At 41.4% G+C, this 20,961-nt stretch overlaps 2 protein-coding genes across 3 annotated transcripts; both read right to left on the reverse strand.

Annotated features, from left to right (window-relative positions):
• Nucleotides 1–281: 281 nt before the first annotated feature.
• cpz (carboxypeptidase Z) lies at nt 282–7,868 on the reverse strand. 2 transcript variants are annotated; one of them, XM_018664558.2, is made up of 13 exons: nt 7,519–7,868; nt 6,924–6,956; nt 6,247–6,298; nt 5,770–6,092; nt 5,450–5,665; nt 4,537–4,772; nt 2,803–2,964; nt 2,547–2,705; nt 2,290–2,425; nt 2,040–2,179; nt 1,657–1,756; nt 1,272–1,417; nt 282–1,157 (listed from the first exon to the last, which is right to left on the reverse strand). In XM_018664558.2, the coding sequence occupies exons 1-13, from the start codon at nt 7,610–7,612 to the stop codon at nt 954–956; spliced, it is 2,001 nt and encodes a 666-aa protein (XP_018520074.1). In that variant the 5' UTR covers nt 7,613–7,868; the 3' UTR covers nt 282–953. The 2 variants fall into 2 exon arrangements, with proteins under 2 accessions (XP_018520074.1, XP_018520075.1); XM_018664559.2 differs by having other exon boundaries at nt 4,576–4,772; nt 7,519–7,867.
• A 2,154-nt stretch (nt 7,869–10,022) lies between these two features.
• gpr78a (G protein-coupled receptor 78a) lies at nt 10,023–12,972 on the reverse strand. Its single transcript, XM_018664561.2, has 3 exons — nt 11,916–12,972; nt 11,607–11,720; nt 10,023–10,829 (listed from the first exon to the last, which is right to left on the reverse strand). The coding sequence occupies exons 1-3, from the start codon at nt 12,593–12,595 to the stop codon at nt 10,586–10,588; spliced, it is 1,038 nt and encodes a 345-aa protein (XP_018520077.1). The 5' UTR covers nt 12,596–12,972; the 3' UTR covers nt 10,023–10,585.
• Nucleotides 12,973–20,961: the final 7,989 nt, after the last annotated feature.

Here is a 20,961-nt window from a genome sequence, read left to right on the forward strand (position 1 = left end):
TTTTAAAACCAATAAATTAAACTGTAACGAAAACCAAATCTCATTGGTAGCGTGCGTATGAAACAAAAGACTACATAAATTCATAAATTATTGAAGACCACAATTGCCCATTACCAACTCTGATTACTTAGAATACCCAACAGTGATTTTAATCAATTTGGCATGCAATCTGTCATTACATCGTCTCTGGCGCCCTCTGGTGATCAAAGGCTACAATTGCCTCTGGCCTAAAAGTAGGGCCTATTACTTAATCATTTTTAATTTAAAAATGGAAGAAAAGATGCCAGAAATATTTAATATTTATTCTTCATGCCTGTGAAAAACAAACAAAGCAAGAATTTATACTGCTCACAATTGGCACAGTATTACTGCTAACCCAAGCATAAATGTGCTGCTCAATATCAGATGCTGTAATTGGTCCGGGACATTTTCACTGACTCAATTAGGCCTTGTATAATCCAAAAAGTGTGGCTAAAACATAAAGGGAAATTACCTGTGGTATGTAGTAACACAATAGTCAAATCTGAATGAAACTTTTTACTCAACTCATTTTATACAGCTGTCGTCCCATGTGAAATTGTAATCTGTGATCACAATATTCAAATAAGTGCATACCATTATTTTTGTGATCTTCTTTAAAATGCAGGTCATTGAGCATAACTCATTTACTTCCCAGTGGTTGAATTTTTATTTCAAACAATTCAGTTTCAGCTGCAAAGCAATATTGGCCAAACCTCCACTCACAGGCCAGAATTAAATGTTACCTGGTGGAAAAAAGCCTGTTCACATCCTTCCAGGAAGCACTGAAATCTATTTAGGTACTGCTTATTTCAGTGTCACAGCTCCTGCTACATAGACGCCTCTGAGAGTACCAGTGGGACTGGATATTGGACTGTCCATCACCAGTCTCCCTCTGCAGTGGTGCAATAAGACCTACTTCTCCCAAACTGTGTCTAAACATTTCGCAGCAGCCAGTTTGGAGGTGAAATGCCAGACTGGGAGAAGTAGTTCCACCACCAGGGCTTCTCCTGCCGCTCAATCCCGTCTTCGCTTACATCTGGCTCGCCGTAGCGCTCAAACTGGTTGTAGGGGTCAAATCGATCCCATGTGTCTACTGTGGGGAAGAGGTGGTCATCGATATCTGGCTCCACAGGAACCTGGATGCAGGATGGGGAAGAGGGAGAAGATGGAGAGCAGAGGTAATGTATTAATGACCACGTATTCACTGAATAGTAATCACTGGACATGAATATGGCAACAAAGATCAAAACCTTCTCCAGGATAAAGTCGACACGTCCAGCCTTGTTCATGTTGTGAGGCAGATGAACCCTCTTGCTGACCCTGGAATAACCCTTGGCTGTGGCTGTCAGGATGTGAGTACCAGGGTTCAGCAGCCGCCAGTAGTCTCCATTTTCAGCTGGAAGGGAAAGGTAGAAACAGATTAGAATGGCAAAGGACGCCAGAGGGGCAGTGAAAGAAATCAAAGAGGAATGGAAGAGCATGGTAAAAGGAGAAAATTAATTAAATGTCTAGTATTGCATATAAATTTGCAACGTATGCTTAAAAGCTACACTATGCGTGCCTAAAAGTTACAGAAAACAGCAATGACAAATATGCCATAGTAAAATATATGTATCCATACATCATAATATTTACCTGTGGTGACATCTTTCCTAATCCCCCTGACAGAGACAGTAGCACCTTTTATCCCATTGCCATCAACATCCTTAACTACTCCCTTTAGCCCTCGATGGACCTGTTCAAGGACAGGGAGCACAGTTGACAGCCATATAGTATAGTTTTGTCTTGAACTGACTAATTATACACAATGCACTGGCTACAGCTGCTACACTAGGTACCTGATTATTATTGACATTTTTACCATTTCTGTCCTCCCTTGTCTTTGAAAACCCAAGACTTTAACTTGACAAATGGCTACTATTTCACTCTTTCATTGTCAATTATTCACACCTGTGCTAGCAGTTGAAAATAACAGTCATTGTTTCTCAGGTTAGGAAGCCTTTCTAACAGACACTTACTGACTCAAGAAAACTGAGCAGAGCTTCCTTATTCCTCTTCCATTCTGGGTAAAGCTCTGCCTCTGAGGGGAATTTATCACAGCCAAGTTCCACTGTGATCTCCAGACAATTAGTGTGCAAGTAGTTGAAGTCTGACATGCCTGCATGAGATGTACACAATAAGTCTCTCAAAAGCAGTGTGAGGGGATAGAAAAAAGGACTGATAAATGGTTCTGTGTATAGTTATAGTAGTAAAAGTGTTGTATCTTACCACCAGCAAAACTGTACCACAGTGCCCCATTGATGATGCCCCTGGTTCGGTAAAAGGAGGCTCCACACCTCTCTGTGTCATTATTTGACATGGTAGCATGAGCATCCGCGTAGGTACGAGCCAGCTGCTTGAAGACCTGAACATGGGGACATCATTAAGCTGAGACCATGAATATTACAATCCAGATGCACTGTTAAAGCAAACTTTCTCAGCATTATGTCTATCTATCGGTTTACAAATGTTTCTTCCCTCCCTACCTGCTCATCTGGAGTGGGTGAGAACATCCTCTCCTCGTGAGGGTGTCTGGAGAAGTCAAAGGGATAGGAGACCACCAGCTCCCCTCCATGGAGGCTGGCAGACTGCACGAACGGCAATGACCTGATCCATTTCATCACTGCATAGGTCTCTGGTGCCACCTATAGTCCAAAGGTAGATTTGGGTTGTTTAGGCTGAAATCTGTAATACAGATATTTCTCTAAAAATTCTGATTAATAAAACTTAATACCCTCTTACTTTTCCAAACCAGTAGGCGTCAGGAATTGGAATGTGGTCAATACGGTAGTGCCTACTGCGGCGATTCCGATAGAAGACAGAGGTGAGGTCTGGAAAGTTTCGGTTCAGGTCAATGTTCTGGGCGTTGGTCCGTCCATTGGTCCAACCATTCAACAAGTGACCCTGAAACATTTAGGTTCAAACAACTAGGTGCATTAGAAAGTGTTAAACTGTTTAGACTGATGATAATGATAATGATGATGGTGTGTAGACATTGGCAGGAGCTGTGATTATGTGAAGAAAATATGAGTACATTATATGAATATTAGTCAGGAATACAAGGAGGAACATGTTAGATTATCTGTGTTAAATCTATTGTTAACATGTAGACAAGACCATATATCCGTCATGAGAAAAAGAAGCACATGGAATGATAAGAGGAAATCATTATTCATTCATTAGTATTAGAATTGAGCCAAAAATGCATTTAGTCTACAATTTATCCATTCAAACAATCAAAAATTGATTTTTGGACTATGCAAACTGTTTCATATCCTAAACATCATGTATATTGCCATATACAGTGCAAATATACAGTTTGAGGTTTTCATTTACTCTTTTACATTAAGTATGACTGGAAATCACTATATAATACATGCAATACACAATATATGAATACATTCAAAGTAGTTTGTCCAACATAATACACTTTAAATTTGATCTCGAATAAAAGGCACAATATGCTGCACACTTTCATTAATGTTTCAACCATGTATGTGCTGTGAATCGCTCATGCAGGCGCAATCAGACAATCTGTCAGGCTAAATCCCATGCATATCAAATGTCTCTCATGAGAATAGCCGTGTGTAACATTATACTTGCCATTAAGAAATCAGGCTACAAAGCACTTTTTAGATTGCACATTGCATACATGGACTATGATGATCTTCACTGTGGACCTTACAGTGTGACCTGCATGTCCAAATAGTTTTGACCAAAAGCTGAGTCAGTATTGTTATATTGAGTATTAAAGGCTCATGAGATGACTCTGTAGAAGTTCATCTTTCTCAGGCTTGTCATGTTATCAGATAATTGTACAGGATAATATACAACAGGATAAACAGAGCTGAGAGACCTCTACAGGTGCCAAACAAGCTAGTGAAGTGATGATTAGTGCTATGCTTTCTGTTTAGTGAAAATAGGTTGCAAATGCTTTTCCCACTGCCAGCTTTGGCATAAAAAATATATTTTCAGGATTTTAACAAACTCTGGTAGACTCAAATTAGAAATATTTACAGTAGTTATAAAATTTTCATTCTAATTTTGCTTTATGTTGAGACCACTGGGTGCTTGATGACTTTGTCTGGGAGTGGGAGATTAGATTAGTAGGACTATGTAGAGAGACAGACAGATTGACAGGTAGGAGGTGGAGGACTTGAGTATTTGAACTTTCTGACATCCAGTTTGGCAACTGAAGCAGGACTGGGTCATAGCAGTAGTTAGTGCTTCAGCAACTTTCCTGAATCACTCATTTATTACGTCTCAACAACACTGTCCTAAGGTTGCTCGACCATGTTCCATTTCACAACCCATAACCAACATTGTAAAAACTCAGTATTTTAAGAACCTCCAAACTCCCTCAACAGACTACCTCAGTCCTCCACTTCCATATGTCAAGCTCAACAAGACTGAAGAGACACTGGATTGACAACGGATAATGGTAGTTTGCCTTTTTTGACTGTTAACAATATTTACTTCCTGGTTGCTGAGCTCCGGGTCACTGTTATCCTCTACCTCTGAGGCAGCCAGTTCATAGCCATCTGGGTTCATGGAGGCAAGAATATGGATGCGGGTTGTGTTGATGATCGTCTGAATTCGTGGGTTTCCCAGCATGTACTCTGAACACAGGTACTGGGCCAGGTAGATGAGCAGCTGGCGGCCCAGCACCTCGTTGCCATGCATGTTTCCCACCAACTTGACCTCTGGCTCCACTACGGTTCACAGACAGAACCAAACATAATTAAAGCTGGCTTTGCCCACTTTGGGCTGATGTACAAGCAAACATTTGCCTATTTGCACACGTAAGAGACACATAAAAGAACATAAGCTTTTATTTAGAGTTGTGTTTCTGGCCACCTGAGTGTAAGTCAATTCCCTATTACCTCTATTTTCATCTCCATCAACACCTCTCATATGGCTATCTGGCTCTTAAATGCTCCACAATGTTCACCAGCTAGTCAACAACTATGTCTGCTGCTTGGTACAAATCAGGTCATGTACACTAGTGATGATTTGTCGTTTTGTGACAACAAGTGACTCTTTTCACATTACATATCACTCGATCCAAGGTTGATATAAAAATATTGATTTGTGCACCTTTAAAAACTCCTTGTGTGGAATTTTTGACTATTGTCAAATTGTCATTATAACCATAAACAACTGTATGTCTGAGACCTCTCACCAGCAGTATTGTTATTGCTATCATTTATTTGACTGCTTTACATTAATGCTGCACCACTGTGTTTAAGCTGTTGCTGTTGCCATGGATACTAATAGCTGCACAAAAATCTGCAAAACTGAGGGGACAAATTTTGCTTAGGCTATGAATTACACAACAGGAGGAACTGTGTAATGTAATCACAAGGCTACACTGCAGTTTCTTACTCACATAGCTCATGCTGTCCAGGGTTGTTGCTGAACTCAATAACCAGCAAATCCTTGCCCTCAGTGCTGCGTCCAATGCTGTAGACATGAGAGATATGGGAACACTTGGCCGCTGTTCTCTTTAGTAAGCTGTACATCTGGGAGTTGGAAGTGTAGGTGAACTGGATAATGGTGCTGGGTTCTTCAGGAGAGAGGCTGGACATTGCTAGCTCTTGTCTGGCTGGAGGAGGGATACCAGGATTTAGGGATGAGTGTTACATTTGTTTCACAGTGTAAAAAAGGTGCACTGGTCCAAACAGAACAAAAAGACAGCGTGACTTTTACCTTTCAGCCCTGCCAACGGGTCATAGCAGCCCTCTTGGTCGCTGGCAAAGAAGCGGTCACAGTCGAGGAAGTAGGGCCAGGCCATTTCGATGGCCTCAAAGGCATGGATGCAGTCTTTCCTCAATGCCTCGCATGTGCTGCGGCATGGTTTGATCATCTTGTCATTCTGGCAGGGCGAGGCGAGCACCGAGCAGCCTACGAGACGTATCTCAGGGGAGCACTCTCCATTGAGCAGGCCGTGGATGACACTCAGAAGGAGGTACTCTGCCCCTGATTCAGCCTCCAAACGAGTCCGGTGTCCAAGGATGTTTGGGAATATGGTTCTAGAGCAGCAGTGTTTTATAAGCAGGATTTAAACATGATGCTGTCAAGAACTTGTAAAGAAAATTGGGATAAAAAGAATGACAGGAAGACTTAAATGTATGTATGGTGAATCTTTTTAGCTGACACTGATCTCCTGCCCACATTAGTACCAACCTAGAATATTCCATATCATTGCAGTAGCCCAGGTTCATCTCTGTACAGGTAGCTGTTGGGAGAGAGAACGTATAGGAAGGTGGTAACTCAAATTTGAAAAAGGAAGTGTTTACTTAGTTTACAGTTTACTGAGTAAAATACAGCTTATTGTAAGGGTGCTGCTGGATCTACAGCGGAAAACAGCTGAATCTCTTTAGGGCTTGTGCTGAAAAATCTGTATCTGCCACATCTTAGTAGTCGTAGAAACACTGTGATCTATTACAAAATTACTGGACCTGACTGATGTACAAGCACCTGGTGTTCCAAAACAGTAAAAGCACAGTATGGGATTTATAAAGCTCCATAAATTCTGCTGCCTTGTAGATTGAGCTTGAGTGCTGCAGCTGCCTTTCCCCTCAGACTTGCTATCTGCAGAGGAAGGCCTGTTTCATCTTGCAGCAACACTTGGTATTTCAAACACTTTTGGTTTTTCCAGCCCTGAAGGTCAGGTCGTGGCCTGAAAATCCAACTAAGGTTACATTTCAAGTGGACAGCCAAGCCCTGATGTAACATCTTGGTCAGTTTTTTTACTTGGATATACTTGAATTTTACACCTGAAATGGAAAATCTGTACTCCTGCCATTATGTATGTGATTCATTACAATCAAAAACTGATCAAAAATAAATAATCCACCTACGTTTCTCTTCATATACGCTGTTGCCGCATCTTCCTGTGAAAGAAAACATGCCGGAACAACAAACTTCAGGAGGTATGAAAATATCAGTTGGGTACAAAGAAAACGCTAGGAGGCGACATCTTCAAAAGCTAGACACGTCCCGAAGCCAGTAATCTTACTGTAATCACTGTTAATGACAGGGCTGATGTGAGTTGCAGGTGACAATGTGTCTTCAACATGAAGCCACCGTCAACATTGCTTTGATTACGAGACACCAGAGGTCTCTGCAGAGTTTAATTCTGGAAATTAAGCAATGACGATATGAGAGACAGGAGAGGAGATTTGTAAGGAAAAAAATAACGGATTATTTTCTAAATTAGAGCTGAGACTCGATAGATATTTAAATTAAAGTGTGTGTTGTGCAGTCACATGACTGCATAAGGGGTCTATCAACTTTTTAGTTAATTGTAACCGGAAGCATCCCTTTCTTTAGTCTTAAATGTGCATCCCTCTTTCAAATAGCCACACTTCAAGTCCTATTTACGCATCACGCTTTGGCCAGCATGCTTTGACTTGGTACAGTACCCAGATTTGTTTTAAGATGAAGTGATCTTACCCAAAAGCTCGTCTCCCGGCTCACAGCCGTGCTGCGGGGCGCACCAACAACTTTTCGTCCAGAAAAGAAACAGCACCAAAAGTCCTAAATGCATGTTGCAGTTGTAGTGCAGTAAAAGCTGCCTGACAAGGGCGGTGTGTGATGTGGCAGTGTGTGTTGTAAAGCTGCAACTTTTCCGTTCTCTCGGCTAGATGATAATTACCACCCACATCACGGAAACCTTCTTCCTTTGTCTGCGCGGAGCATCCCTGACCCAAAAAATACGACGCGCCAGGATTCTGGTTCACTGCTGTACGTTACGAGCAAGCGCCGATCATATTTCACTGCACAGAGCTGTGTGTGTGTGTGTGTGTGTGTGTGTGATGAGTGAGAGAGAGAGAGAGAGAGAGAGAGAGAGTGAGAGAGTGGGAACACGAGGAAGAAACGTGGCTGGTGGGGGTGGGAATGAGAGATGCCTGTATTGTTTAACATAATAGAGTCTGTACAGCAATTAAATGCAAGAATACATTTCTGCACCATTAGTGTGAAGCTTCATCTGCCTCGATCGCCTCGCTTTAGAATTCGTGTAATTATCATCTATTATTATGGCTATTACATAATATCTATGGCAGTGGTTCCCAACATAGTGGACAGGATCTCATAGAGGGTCCTACGATCATTCTGAGGGGTCAACAGATGATTTAAAGCAACACTATGTAACTTTTGCTGAGCAACAGTGGCCTCTGCAGCCACAAAAGGTCACTGGGTACAGGACACTGGCACTGTCAGGCTCCAGTACTGGAAGCAGCGTACTCCTTGAAGCTAACAGCTCATGTACAGAAAACAAAGCCTGTCCATCAGTTGACTGGAGCTTCTTAACTCACTCAACTGAAACACAGCCAAACTGTGTATTTTCCTCATGATCCCTGTCTCCTGGAACTGCAAGTGCTGTCACTGTGCAAATACGCCAAACTCCATTTATAATTGTTAGTTTTTTAAAAGTTTCCTCAGGGGATATCACAGATGAGCACTGTTTTAAGTGGACTTCTAAGTCTTTTTAACTCATCAACACTTTGGCATTACTTTTGAACTTGCTGGGCCTGTGATCTCTCAATTACGCACTTCTTGTGGGAGATCATACTTGTTCAACCCAAGTTACACTGTGTAAGAACAGGAGCTCAACACGTGGAGTAGGAATGAAAGAGGCACCATTCTTCCTATTAGAAGTAAGTGTACCATCAAAAAAATGTTTTTTCTTTTTTTTTTTTAAATTTAATGTCTTAAGGCCTCTACAATAGAGGATATGCATTTACGTCACTTCCCCCCTGGGACACGCCCCTTTTCGCTGGACTGAGTGGCAAAACAAACCTCCCTCAACATGGCGTGCAGTGGTAGACACAGCGAAACTGGGTGAAAATAGGAATTATCAGAACAAATCAAGGACAATTGGACTTGACAGTGACCTGAATGAGCTACCAAAAATCAACTGGTCCACGGACATTGACAGGTAGCAATTTATATGTACCTGATTTTAACATCAGGAAAATACACAATGCAAAGCCTGAAGGCATACAGAAGCCTTGACGAAAATTAATTTATTTAATCAGCCATTAGGTTTAAACACAAACCAAAACTAAATTTCATAGCAGGTAATCAGCTGATAAAAGGTCAGTTTGCAGTATACAGAGTAAATATATGTATAATTTACTTATACTTTATATTTAAGTACAGTTAATATCAGATACTTTGAGACTTTTACTCAAGCACTGTTTATTTAGGGGACTCAAAGTAATATTTTAACACAATGTATTTACTTTTACTAAAGTACTTTTTAAGTGACTTTTGGGTACATCAGTTACCTTAAGTTAGATAACAAATCATAGAACACAAGGTTCATAATCATGGATGCTTTTTAACAAATTAAGACAAAAACGTGTCAGTTATGATGAATATAGCTAAATGAAAGATGCTAACTGTTAATAGCTTATGTAACGTTAGCCAATACACTATGTAACTAAGGGTATGATTTTAACCAAAAATACAGCATAACCACATAACGGGAACCACAAATCCAGGTTTCTGTGTCTGGATTCCAGTTGTGTCTGTGAATTGTAGCGATCCATCTCATCTCATCTTTCGGTATCCTGTAGAAAGATAGCTCTGACTCCTTCGCAAACCTGTTTGTACAATTGATTGCACAGAAGCTCTTCCCCATTTTGGAAATCATTTTTAAACTTTGCTGGCTAACGCTGCCACTCAGTCTTTCTGCCGCTCAGTGGGCGTAACCTCAGTGACTTCCGTGTGCTGTGACATCACGTGCATACCCTCTATATACCTCAAATGTGACAAATTTCTTTGAAATGCTCACAGCTCATGTGACTGGGGGTCACAAAGCAGAACAGTTGAGGACCATTGCTATAACACAACTGTATTTTAAATGTCCAACAATATCACAGACATCTAATGATGTTTTATTCATATAGTGGACTCACTGTGTCTCTGTAGCAGTGGAGTTTATTTATTTATTTTTATTTTTTTGCGGTGATATAACATCTTCACACATTCTGCTCACATTTTCTTACACTTTACATGTTCAAAATGGCACTCTTAACACAAACTAATATTAGCTTCAAAACAGTAATCAGAATGAACACTGTTGCAGTTTTTCACTGAAACATGAAGACCACTTCCTGACAAATTCAAGATTACTTCAAGCATTACATTTAATGATAATAATACACATAGTGTTAGTGGTTTTCATGTGGCGTATCCCTGGCAATGCCTCAGCAGGCAAAGTGATGAGCCCTGTGGAAACAGTAGTCTGTAGTATCTGAAAAGGCCTCTGGCACTCATCAGACGCCAGTGAGGTCTCATTGAGTGTACATTGTTATGTGTCCTTCACAGTCTTCCCAGTTCTTCACATTGTGGTTTAAACAGTCCAATTGTCCAGGCCTCTCTTTAAGTGTCCTTGAGCAAGGTACCATCTCTTTTCCATCTGCAGGGCAGCTGCTTTTGAAAGACCCTGACCTCTGATCTTTTGGCAGAAGGGGTGCAGGCGCTGAATCATTTGAAAATTAGCACACTGAGCTCAGGTAATCCTGGCAATGCAGTTGTCATCTGTGGTGTCCAATGTGCTACTTGTACTGTGGGCAGACAGCAAGTAGTGCTCCTTTCTCAGAACCCGGCAGATAACAGTGACCAGGACCTTCCTGTACTGCTGCCGCAGCAGACAGTAGACAAACGGGTCACTGGAAGCCTTGGCATAAGACAGACATTTAGTGGCAATGCCCAAATACCGAGGGATGTGCACAGAGGGCAACAACTCCACCAACCTGCAGGAGGAATACAAGCAGACAAAGATAAACCTGCTGGCCCTGATGTACTGAATATAGAAACACATTTCTCTCACACCATCAACAAAATATACGATGTAACTATCTCATAATTATGACTCATTATTTCATAATTATCAGACAATATGGCATAATCTTCCATGATTCTGCAAATACACTCCGACAGAGACTGAAGTGTGAACATTTTTTCGAGTGGTGTATTGAGCTTCTACAGTGAGACTGTCCTCCCAAGAAGAATTTCAGCAGAAATCATCTAAACAAGGGATCACCAACATGGGAGTTTGCTGATTATTTTCTGTTTTAAACTAATACTTCATATTATTATTCTATTGTGTTGGAGAGGTGCTGACTCAGTTTTAAAATTTGAGGTTATATTTAGTTGCACTCCTTTATGTCATGAGATAACAAAATATAGGGAGCATGTTACAACATTACAGTCTTTGTCTTTAACACAAATTCCAAGAAAGTTGGACATTAGAAACTTCACAAAGGTAGTGTTACAGAGCTCTTGTATGTAATTGCATACTGGTTTTGTGATATTGTGTCTAATGTTTGTCAGAAGTTATTCCACAATAATAATCAATGGTGTATGAAAAAATAATATGGTCAGTATAAACCTATTATTGTATCAGAGACACATCAGATACACAGGAACTGTTATATAGTTCAATTTTCTTCGGGGCCATTATTATAAAAGCATCTCTCACAGGAAGTTAACCAGCATAATAAATAGTGAGTGACAGAGCAGGGTGTTACCTTGTTATAACATAGGGTGAAAAGCAGAGGATGAAGGAGCCGATGAAGATGCAGATTTTTTTAGTAGCGCGTTGCCTCCTCTTCTTCTGTTCTGCTATACATCTCTCCTTCACACTAACAGACAGAAAGATCAAATCATGTTTGACCACAGAGAATATGTTAACAATGCACTGTAGATAATACAAAACAGGTTTTGTGGAGTATTTTAAAATAACTCAGGAATGTTCCCCATTGAAACAAGTCAAACTGCCCTGGAAACAGAAACTTCTAAAGAAAAAGCCTCAAAGTTTAATCTCCAGTGTACTTTACCTGGGGTGAATATCAACCAGCAGAAGCAGAGTCTGCACTGTGATGACATCTATCCTCTTGCAGTGGGACCTGGCCACTCTCAGAACTTTCAGGTAGGCGAAGCACAGGATGAGGAGGCAGAGCGCAAAGCTGCTTAGGTGAAAGAGCACCGTAAAGGTCCCATAGGCGGGCAGCTGGGACCTCATCTTCTCCTCCCCGGCCAGGTGAACGGTACACGAGGCGTAAGTGTGGCTGTATCCTCCCCAGTCCATCAGCAGCTGGGTCAGAGAAAAAGTGAGAGACTGCAGCCAGGAGTACGCCACGATCAGAAAAGCGTCTCTGTGTCGCATCTTGCTGGAGTAACTCAAGGGAAACACCACCGCTACCCACCTGTCCACGCTCAGCGCTGCCATGCTCAACATGGTATTAGCGGTGAGAAAAGTCTCGGCAAAACTGATCACCTGACAGAGCGAGTCCCCGAAGGGCTTTGCGCTTTTGGCCACCCCGAGGAAAGTGGAGGGCATGTTGACCACGGCGAGGAGGATGTTGGAGAAGGAGAGGTTCAGGATGAAGAGTCCGGGCGCGTGTGACCTCAGCTCGGCACTCTGGGTGAAACATAGCAGCACTGACAAGTTTGTCAACAACGAGACAACGGCTATCACCACAATGGACACTTCCAGTAGAAACTCCGGTATGCTCATTTCTCGAAGGCTCTCGGCGCTAGCAGCAGTTGTGGGGAGGATGCTGTGGAGACTCCGCCATGCTCTCCGCCGGTGCCCCCCCCATCAGCTGTGAAGGATGATCATTTCACATGCCAGAAGCGCGCTTGTGAGCACGAGACAGGCGGAGAGAGAGCTGTCCAGTGCTGAAATGCCCAAACAAACCTTCCTATCAGCGCGTGTCAGTGACACATTATATGTTGTTTAAGTGATAAAGCAACGGAATCAGTGCTGCTGTTCTTTCCCCCCTCCAGTGTATAATTATTGTTGTTTAGTGAAAAGCTGTGGAGATGATGACTTCAGGTTACCAAGTGCTCTCTCTCTTTCTCTCTCTCTGTTTACTCTTGATCATGCGCACTTTCCGGCGCCTCCTCTCTCGTTGGCAATGCCGTGCGCCCTGCACGTGCAGTCGATAGCTGGCTCATGTGACGCTTGAACAATATTCATGCAAGCAGGAGTTAATATCAGAGACGGGGATGTCATGGTGTTTGCACACTTGTTTCCACTTTTATCCAAAAAGATGAGTTGTGTTTGTGACACTGCCTAAACTCTGACAACGTTATTCATTTGTCGTGTGTATATGTATGTGTGTATGAGAGAGAGTTACTGTTTGTATGTCATCTTTAACATAGTATATATTTCCTTAAACAGTGGATCAACACACAGCCACGTTAAGCTGTAATCACAGTGACAGTTTTAGTCCACCACCACCACCACCCACCAAAAATCAGGTGAAGCACACACACAAACACACACACTCACACACAGAATCACTCATCTCCATAGCAACACCAAATCTCTGGTGGCTTCATCACTCTTTGAACTTCATCTTCTTTAGTGCTGATTTGTGTTGCTTTCCTCTCAAATGCCTGTAAGAAACCATTTGCCACATTTCAGAACATCGCACGCTATGTTAAGCTCAATCTACATTACAAATGCAGGTGTGAAGAGAAGAGAGGACAGGGGAAGTACGAGAGGAAGGATGGAACCCCAGGCTGAAAGAAAAAAATTGGATTAAGGGGGAGAAGGGACATGTGCAGGAGGGATAGATGGGAAAAGTGGATGTTAATCTAAATCTAAACATTGCCTTTTCAGAATGTCTTGCACTCAGCTACAATCAGGTGTGAATCTGTATCTGTGCTGCTTCCAAACTAATATTCTAAACAACAAACAACAACTACAAACAAAACCTTTAAGTACATCACTTTAACAAGCTTGTGGAGGTGATCTTGCAGTCATTTTCTGTACACCCATGGGTGTGTTTTCTATGGAAGATTAAAATGCCTCTAAAAAACAAATTAGAGAAATAAAGTATGTAATTAAACAAATGCCAAATAATTGTCTTTTTAGCTTGCAGTATGTTTAGGAAATTCATATAATCACAACAAGTCCCCCAAATTAAAGGACAAAATACGTCTCTTGTTTGTGCCCTCTGGAATGACACATTTGCCATTGATCTGATGGCACCATTGACAAGATGCCCTTATTTTTCTGTCAAAACCATTATCACAGCTGAAAAAAAAAATCAGTTTTATGATGTGACAGCTCTGTGTTTGGGGTTTTGCTTGGTCTTGGTCACAAAAACAACTTGGTTGGGTTCCAGTTATGATTACTACATCGTCAAGATTAGGGGAGTTTTGTTGTCGTGGTTCATCTGAGTTTCTAGGGCAATTGATGACTTTGTCACTTGTAAAGAAACAAATAAATAAACAAACTGATGTTGTCATTCGGTCTCATGTAACAAAGTATTTCACAAAGTATATCTCTTTGTTTGATATGGTTTTAGTTAGGCATGTTAGATCTTCTGAAGTCTTCACCTCTGTAAGCATGAGTGTGCCAGTGTGTGCAAATGCGTGGGCAGCTTTTCCCTCAGTATGTACACATTCTATATGTTCTACAGGCATGAGGGTGGATTGTGCTGCTTTTCTTCCCCAACTTCCCTGATCTTGTTTATCCCTGCCATCCACAAAGGCTCCATTTATATTCAATCATTAACAGGACCACAAACATTCAGAGTATATGCAGTAATACATCCAATATGTTGCCCTTTTTTGTCATCCTGCTATCCTCAGTGGAAGTGCTCTCCCAGAGCATGTTAACTTAATGGCTCTACTGCTGTGAAGGAAAAGAGAGAGAGAAAGAGGGGAAAAAAGAGGGAGAAAAAGAAGAAGAGAGGGAATGAGAAATCACCCCTCAGCCAGAAGGAACCCTCTTAGTGGTCACATGTTTCCTCTGGGTTCCCTGGCTGCAGCGGCTATTATGCAAGCAACAGAATGCTGATGGCAGAAGCACTTAAGAAGTCCTGTTAGCAGGCAAGGGGGGTCCTTCCGACTTCCCCCTAAGCCTTTGCCCCTGGCTTTATGAGTCTGTGTAGATGCTTTGAGTGTATGTTCCATTACATAACATCACAGTTCCCACAGTCGGCAACACAATATGGAGCTCTCTCATTACCTTTATTCCTTTGCCTTTAAGCTAGAAAATGACTTTACTCTGTCCAGCAGCATCCATCTGTCCCTCCATCTCTCCATCCCCACTGCTGCATGCAAGTCAGCCTCAGCCTTTGGTTCCCTGTAGGTGAATTTTGTATATTTTAATCACAAAATGCATTTAAATATACTATGATCCAAACAGTCTACACCCGTGGGTGCAGCTCTCTAGTACTACTAAAGGCTCTTACTGACTGAGGGAAGAGAATTACACCTTTTTGGCAGCAGTGACCCTGATCTGTCTGCTCTATTCAGTTCAGTTCTACACTTGAAAGACCTGAGAGTAAGGTGTTTTGTTGAGGTGATGGTGGTGACAGCCCGGCAGTGTAATACCTGTCCAGTGATGATGGTGGGTGACTGTGATGAGAGGGGAGAAAGAGATGTGATGAAAAGATATGAGATGATGATGTGAGGAAGAGAGAGAATGGAAACAAATGTCACGGGTGAGTGTTTCTGGAGCGTGGGAGTCCGGGTGTATAAATAGGTCTCTGCACAGAAACGCTAACTCACACAGACACTCACATGTCCAGACACACACATAGACTCACTTTTATCCATGCTCTCTGTCACTCTCCCTTTCCCTCCTGGCCTCCCTCTCTCTCTCTCTCTCTCTCTCTCTCTCTCTCTCTCTCACCCGCTTTATCTCGCTCTCAGTCACGTGCTAACAGTATGGGAGCCTGGCTGGGGAACAAGTGTGTTCAACTGTATGATGCTCATAAAGGTGGGAGACACCCTTTTCACACTTTTGATCATGATATAAACAATATGTCTATAACTGGAGTGAAACTACTTCCAAAAGCATTAGAAAGGAAACATGGCTGATGATGGACACAGGCTGTCATGTGGATCAGGTCAGATCTATGGCCAAAGTTTTCACTTTCAACATGCACACCTCAATAGAAAAAAAACCATTATAAACACCACAAATATCATTAATATAAGTTCATCTTTCTATTTAGATTGCTGCATTGTAAGGGTGTGTTAATGATCATTGATATCTAATGTGAAAACAACAGCCTCTGCATGAATGAATTCAAACATCTGTAGTTTGTTTTAAGCAGCTAGATATGAAGCTGTTTGGCTACTAATCTGAAAGTGTTTTAAATGGTGTGCAGTAAATGTTTATGGTGTTCAACCTGACTTATTTTGGAGCAACTTTGTGCATGCTTTTTGTTATTAGATCTTTAGAATGGCATTCCCCAGCATTTGTCTATTGTGCAGTAAAGTTATTGTAAGCATGATGTTGCTTTGTGAGTTTCAGTGATAGGAAAATACGACTCCTAATGGAGTACTTTTGGTGTTTTATCCATTAGTCGTTGTAATCTGTGTGAGAGAATGAAAGATTGAGTGACCCAATGTTCCAACAGTCTTTCATGAAATAGAGTTGAAATCTTCCAGACCTACAAATATTTGGTAACTGTGTGTGACAGATTGAGATTTAGTGAAAAGACAGATGTCTCAGTAGCTTCTCTACTGCTTTAGTAAACTAACCCCCTTTTCTAGAAGATCAGAGAATACTGACAACCTTTTACTCCTCTTCAAATGAAAGTATTTTGAATATCTGTCTTATTTTCTGGTAATATTCCTTTGTCAAAAGGACAGCTTAAGCTTAATAAAGTCCTATCAGTGATTCCACACGTCCTCTTTGACTGCTTCAAACTAATGCCATCAACAATGTGTTTGCATGTGAAACACACAGATTAAAAGTCTAAAGCCATTAGACTTATGAACACATGGTGTGAAAAATGGTCTGTTTACATTGAGTGTAGAATGATAAACAGGCTTGCACTTTGAGACTTTTTCACATAAAGCTCCTTTGTGGTGTTAACTGGGTTTTGCCATAGCCTCTGCGAGTATTTTGAAAGTAAATGAACTGAGTTTTTCTTGCTTGACTCCAATCTGATCAGTAACTGTAGTGATATCTTTCTCTAGAACAACATGAAATATCCAGACAGGAAAACCAACTGATGGACCAACCAACCCACTTCTATCTTTAGCTCCTATCACCAATGAGAAAAAGAACTGTGCTGGCATTAAGTCAAAAATAGTGTTGTTTTGGTTTCTGCAAAAAATAGGCACACCAAACTCAAATGTCTGCTCCAGACGTCTCTCTTCCTGCTTTTAGAATATGAAAAGGTACTGTATCCCTAAATAATCTGTCTTATTTTGCTACCTGCAAAACAAGTATACTGCACCTATGACACTCACCCAATTCAGAAAGGCAATGAAACTACAGCAACAACTGTCACTGTAACCAAGCAAATAACTGACATAAAGCTAAATATTCAAAATAAGCCTTTTTAAACTACAGTAAAAATGTTGGTTTCCATGTGTGTGCCAGTGTTGCCTACTGAATGCCTCCCAGCATGGGCACAGCAGGCATTATTCTCATTAAGAGACTTAGCCAGCTATACAGGCCACAGTACGAGGCAATTACTCTGTTTTCTCAAACTCGAAATAAACTGCACAGGCTGGTCACACACACACAATACATGAACTTAACCAGCACATACACAAACTATAATATTGCCTATACAAGCATGTGCACGCGTGCGCGCACACACACACACACACAAGCCAACACTTACAGTAATACTGCCTACACAAGTATGCACGCACACACGCACACACACACCCACGCAGAGGTCACAAGATGAAGAAATGCAACTGAATTATTCAAAATCCCAAGAAATGCCAGTGTAAGAAAGAAGGGGAGTTAAGAGAAGGCTGCAGACTGGATTTAAAAAAGAACGACAGACATAGAGACACAGGGAGAGAGATAGATAGAGAGAGAGAGAGAGAGGGAGAGAGAAGTAGAAAGCATGAGTCAGCAGTCTGCCAGAAAGAGGGAGTTGAGAGACAGAGGAAGGGCTCACAGGATTTAACTATCACTGGAGCCTTGACAAAAGAATTTCTGGGCTTGCTTTACAGTGTTTATCTCTCTCTCTCTCTCCCTCTGTGTGTGTGTGTGTGTGTGTGTGTGTGTGTCATTTCCTCGGCAGGGTGCATATGTGGCCATCCAGCTCAGTTTGGAATTTGTGTAAAACCACAGCAAAGCGCTGGCCTCTATCTCTGTTTTGAAAGAGTTTTTCTCAACAGTTTAGCTCAGGGCATGACAGAAATACTTTGATCCCATAGGAATATTCAACATTTTTGGGAAATGCACTGATTCCCTCCCTTGCCAAGAGTTAAATGGGAAGATTAATACTACTCTTGTGTCTGTGTGAGGTTTAGCCAGCAGGCACTTAGAACTAAAAAAACAAACACCTGAACTCTGTCAATAATCTTTCTCAAAATCTACAAACCAACACTATTTAATCAGTAAACAAACAAAAATCTACTATTTCTTAGCAACCCATGACTTCCTGGCCTGGTAACCTCACATACATTGCTGTAATGAAGCTACAGAAAATTGTCACCTGAATCTTGTTTCACTGCCCACAGATGGCCCAAAGAACCAGTTGCCAGTATTGCAGGTTTAAATGAATGAGAGATATACATCATGATAAGAGTGAGCTCCACTGGTAGATGTATTTTTGAACTTTAGGCAGAGCCATGCTAACTGTTTCCAGTTATGCTAAGATAAGCTAAAAGTCTCATTACCTATGCAGCAAGTGAATATACAGATATGAGAGTGGTATTCATCTTTTCATCTGGCTCTTTGGATAAAAGTAAATGAAAGTGAGAGTGTATGTCCCTGTTCCTTTAAACCTGCCATGACATATTTATTTTAGCCTCTTGGAGGAAGTGTCAAAAAGCTGGCAGTTGATATGGCAAAGGTGTCAGCAAACTTTCAACTCCTGAAAGAACTACTTGGCTTCAGCTGCTAAATAATCCACCATGTTCACCAGCTAGTCACTAAGTGTCTGTCTGTTGTTTGCAGCTCGGCAGGTTGAAATACAGCTACCTGCTTCAGCTGGAACTGACGCAGTGAGAGTGGTGAGAGTGAGCCACAACAATAAAGTTGAGAGCTAGAGAACCAAAACAGTGAGTTGCTATAAAGCTCTGTAGACCTGAGGGCAGCTGCAGCGTTGGGTGATAAATATCTAAGGAGCGACACTTTTCTCATATATGTAGCCATGATCCACTGGCAGTATAGAAGTATTGATTAGAGCTGTTTAAAATACAGCTGTTTAAAGGCAGCAGTAGTTAGTTTGTACTGATTGTGAACATTGAATGTCTTAAAATTACAATGAACATACCTGTACCAGACTGGATTAAAGGTAAAAATGTTTAATGCCACAACTAAGGTCAGAGAATATTCATGGGTACTGCAATATGAAACAAGTCCCTTATGAGGATTCAATGTCAAACATAATTTACACCAAGAAATACATATATTAAATAAGAAGTTTGGGCACTTGAGGTCTAGAGACAAAGAGCAAGAGAGAGACAGAACAAGAGAGGAGTCATCTTAGTGTCTCACTTGAGCCCAATAAAATCTTTGAAAAGACTGTGGACAGACAAAGTATTATCTGAGAAAAACAGATCATAATTCACTAGGAATGCCTGGAATTTCAGTCCCTATTACATCTTCCAAAACTACGTGGCCTTTGGAACACAGAATTATTCTTAAGCGTCCTAAAGTAGCTGTCATAAGTATAGGTATACACTACCCTTGAATGTACAGCTTTAACATTAACTAATTTATCACTCTTGAGGGGGAGGAGGGGAAGGAGGACGCAGAGTACAGATTCCAGGCAAAATACTCAGCACAGCAACACATGGATTTACTTATGTTCTTCCAAGTTTAATTGTCCAGTTTTGGAGCCTTACTGTGTGAGAGGTGTTGCCTTTAGCTGTATTTCACTATATAGTAAGATTCTCTCCGTGTGTGTGTGTGTGTGTGTGTAGGTTAAAAGACTTTCTTATTTTCTCTTTCTCTTTTCTTCATACAATAAGTTGCCCACAGTAGTTCTGGTCAGTAAGGTGGTGAGTCATACAGTGAGAGTTGAATGTCAGACAGATGGAAGAATTTAATTTTTTTTTTTTTTTCTTTAATTGAGTCCAATCTGTCTTTAGTTGTGCTGCCACGCTAAATGCCCCACTCTGCTCTCTGTGATTACAAAGTTTCTGCAGCTCACAGCTTTACTGTGAACGTAGCTTAGCTGGCTTGCTTCAGATTTGATTTGCAGCCTCTTTCTGTTTTGCTATTTCCTCTTGGACCATTTCCCAGTTTTAGTTACTTACTCCCTGGACCATTATGAGAACACACAGGCATGCACACGTCCAAAATCAGGGAGGCTTTCTTTGTGTTGCAACCCACCATCTCAATATTTGTATCCCCTAATAACAGATACTTCCATCCCAGGTTAATTTGAGTGACACGTAACATGCATGCATGTTAGCATTAGCATCCATTAAACGCTGATGGCTCTTGGAATGTCACAGGGCGCTGAGGTCAGTGATGACTCACAGTTTGACATTACATGGGGCATTATGATTGAGCCCTACTATAAATGTGTCTGTCCTTATCTGCTCTCTCTCTGAATGGTAAACAAGGCATCATGAGCATCATCACCACTTTCCTGTAACACGTGACTGAGCTAAAGGTCCATTAATCCATATGGTTGTGTCTCCCTGCAGGTCCAAGGTCTCTGGACTATAACCTTGTTGCTACTCATCCAGCGAGCACAGAAAGATGGGGCCAGAGTGTGGGTAGATACTTTCAGTATGACTAGAACTAAAAATACAAATGAAAGACTGAGGCAGGGATAATTAGAGGAGGGATAGGAGGTGGGGAAGTGAAATGAGAGGTGGATTTGAAAGACAAGTGAGAAGAGGAGGTGGTCCAGACCTGTATGGTCTACAATTCTGGTCTACAATTCTTTCTTTATGGCATTTTCTGCACGTAGTAAACTC

This window comes from Lates calcarifer, linkage group LG5 (genome assembly GCF_001640805.2).
Source record: "Lates calcarifer isolate ASB-BC8 linkage group LG5, TLL_Latcal_v3, whole genome shotgun sequence".
Taxonomy (NCBI): Eukaryota; Metazoa; Chordata; class Actinopteri; family Centropomidae; genus Lates; species Lates calcarifer.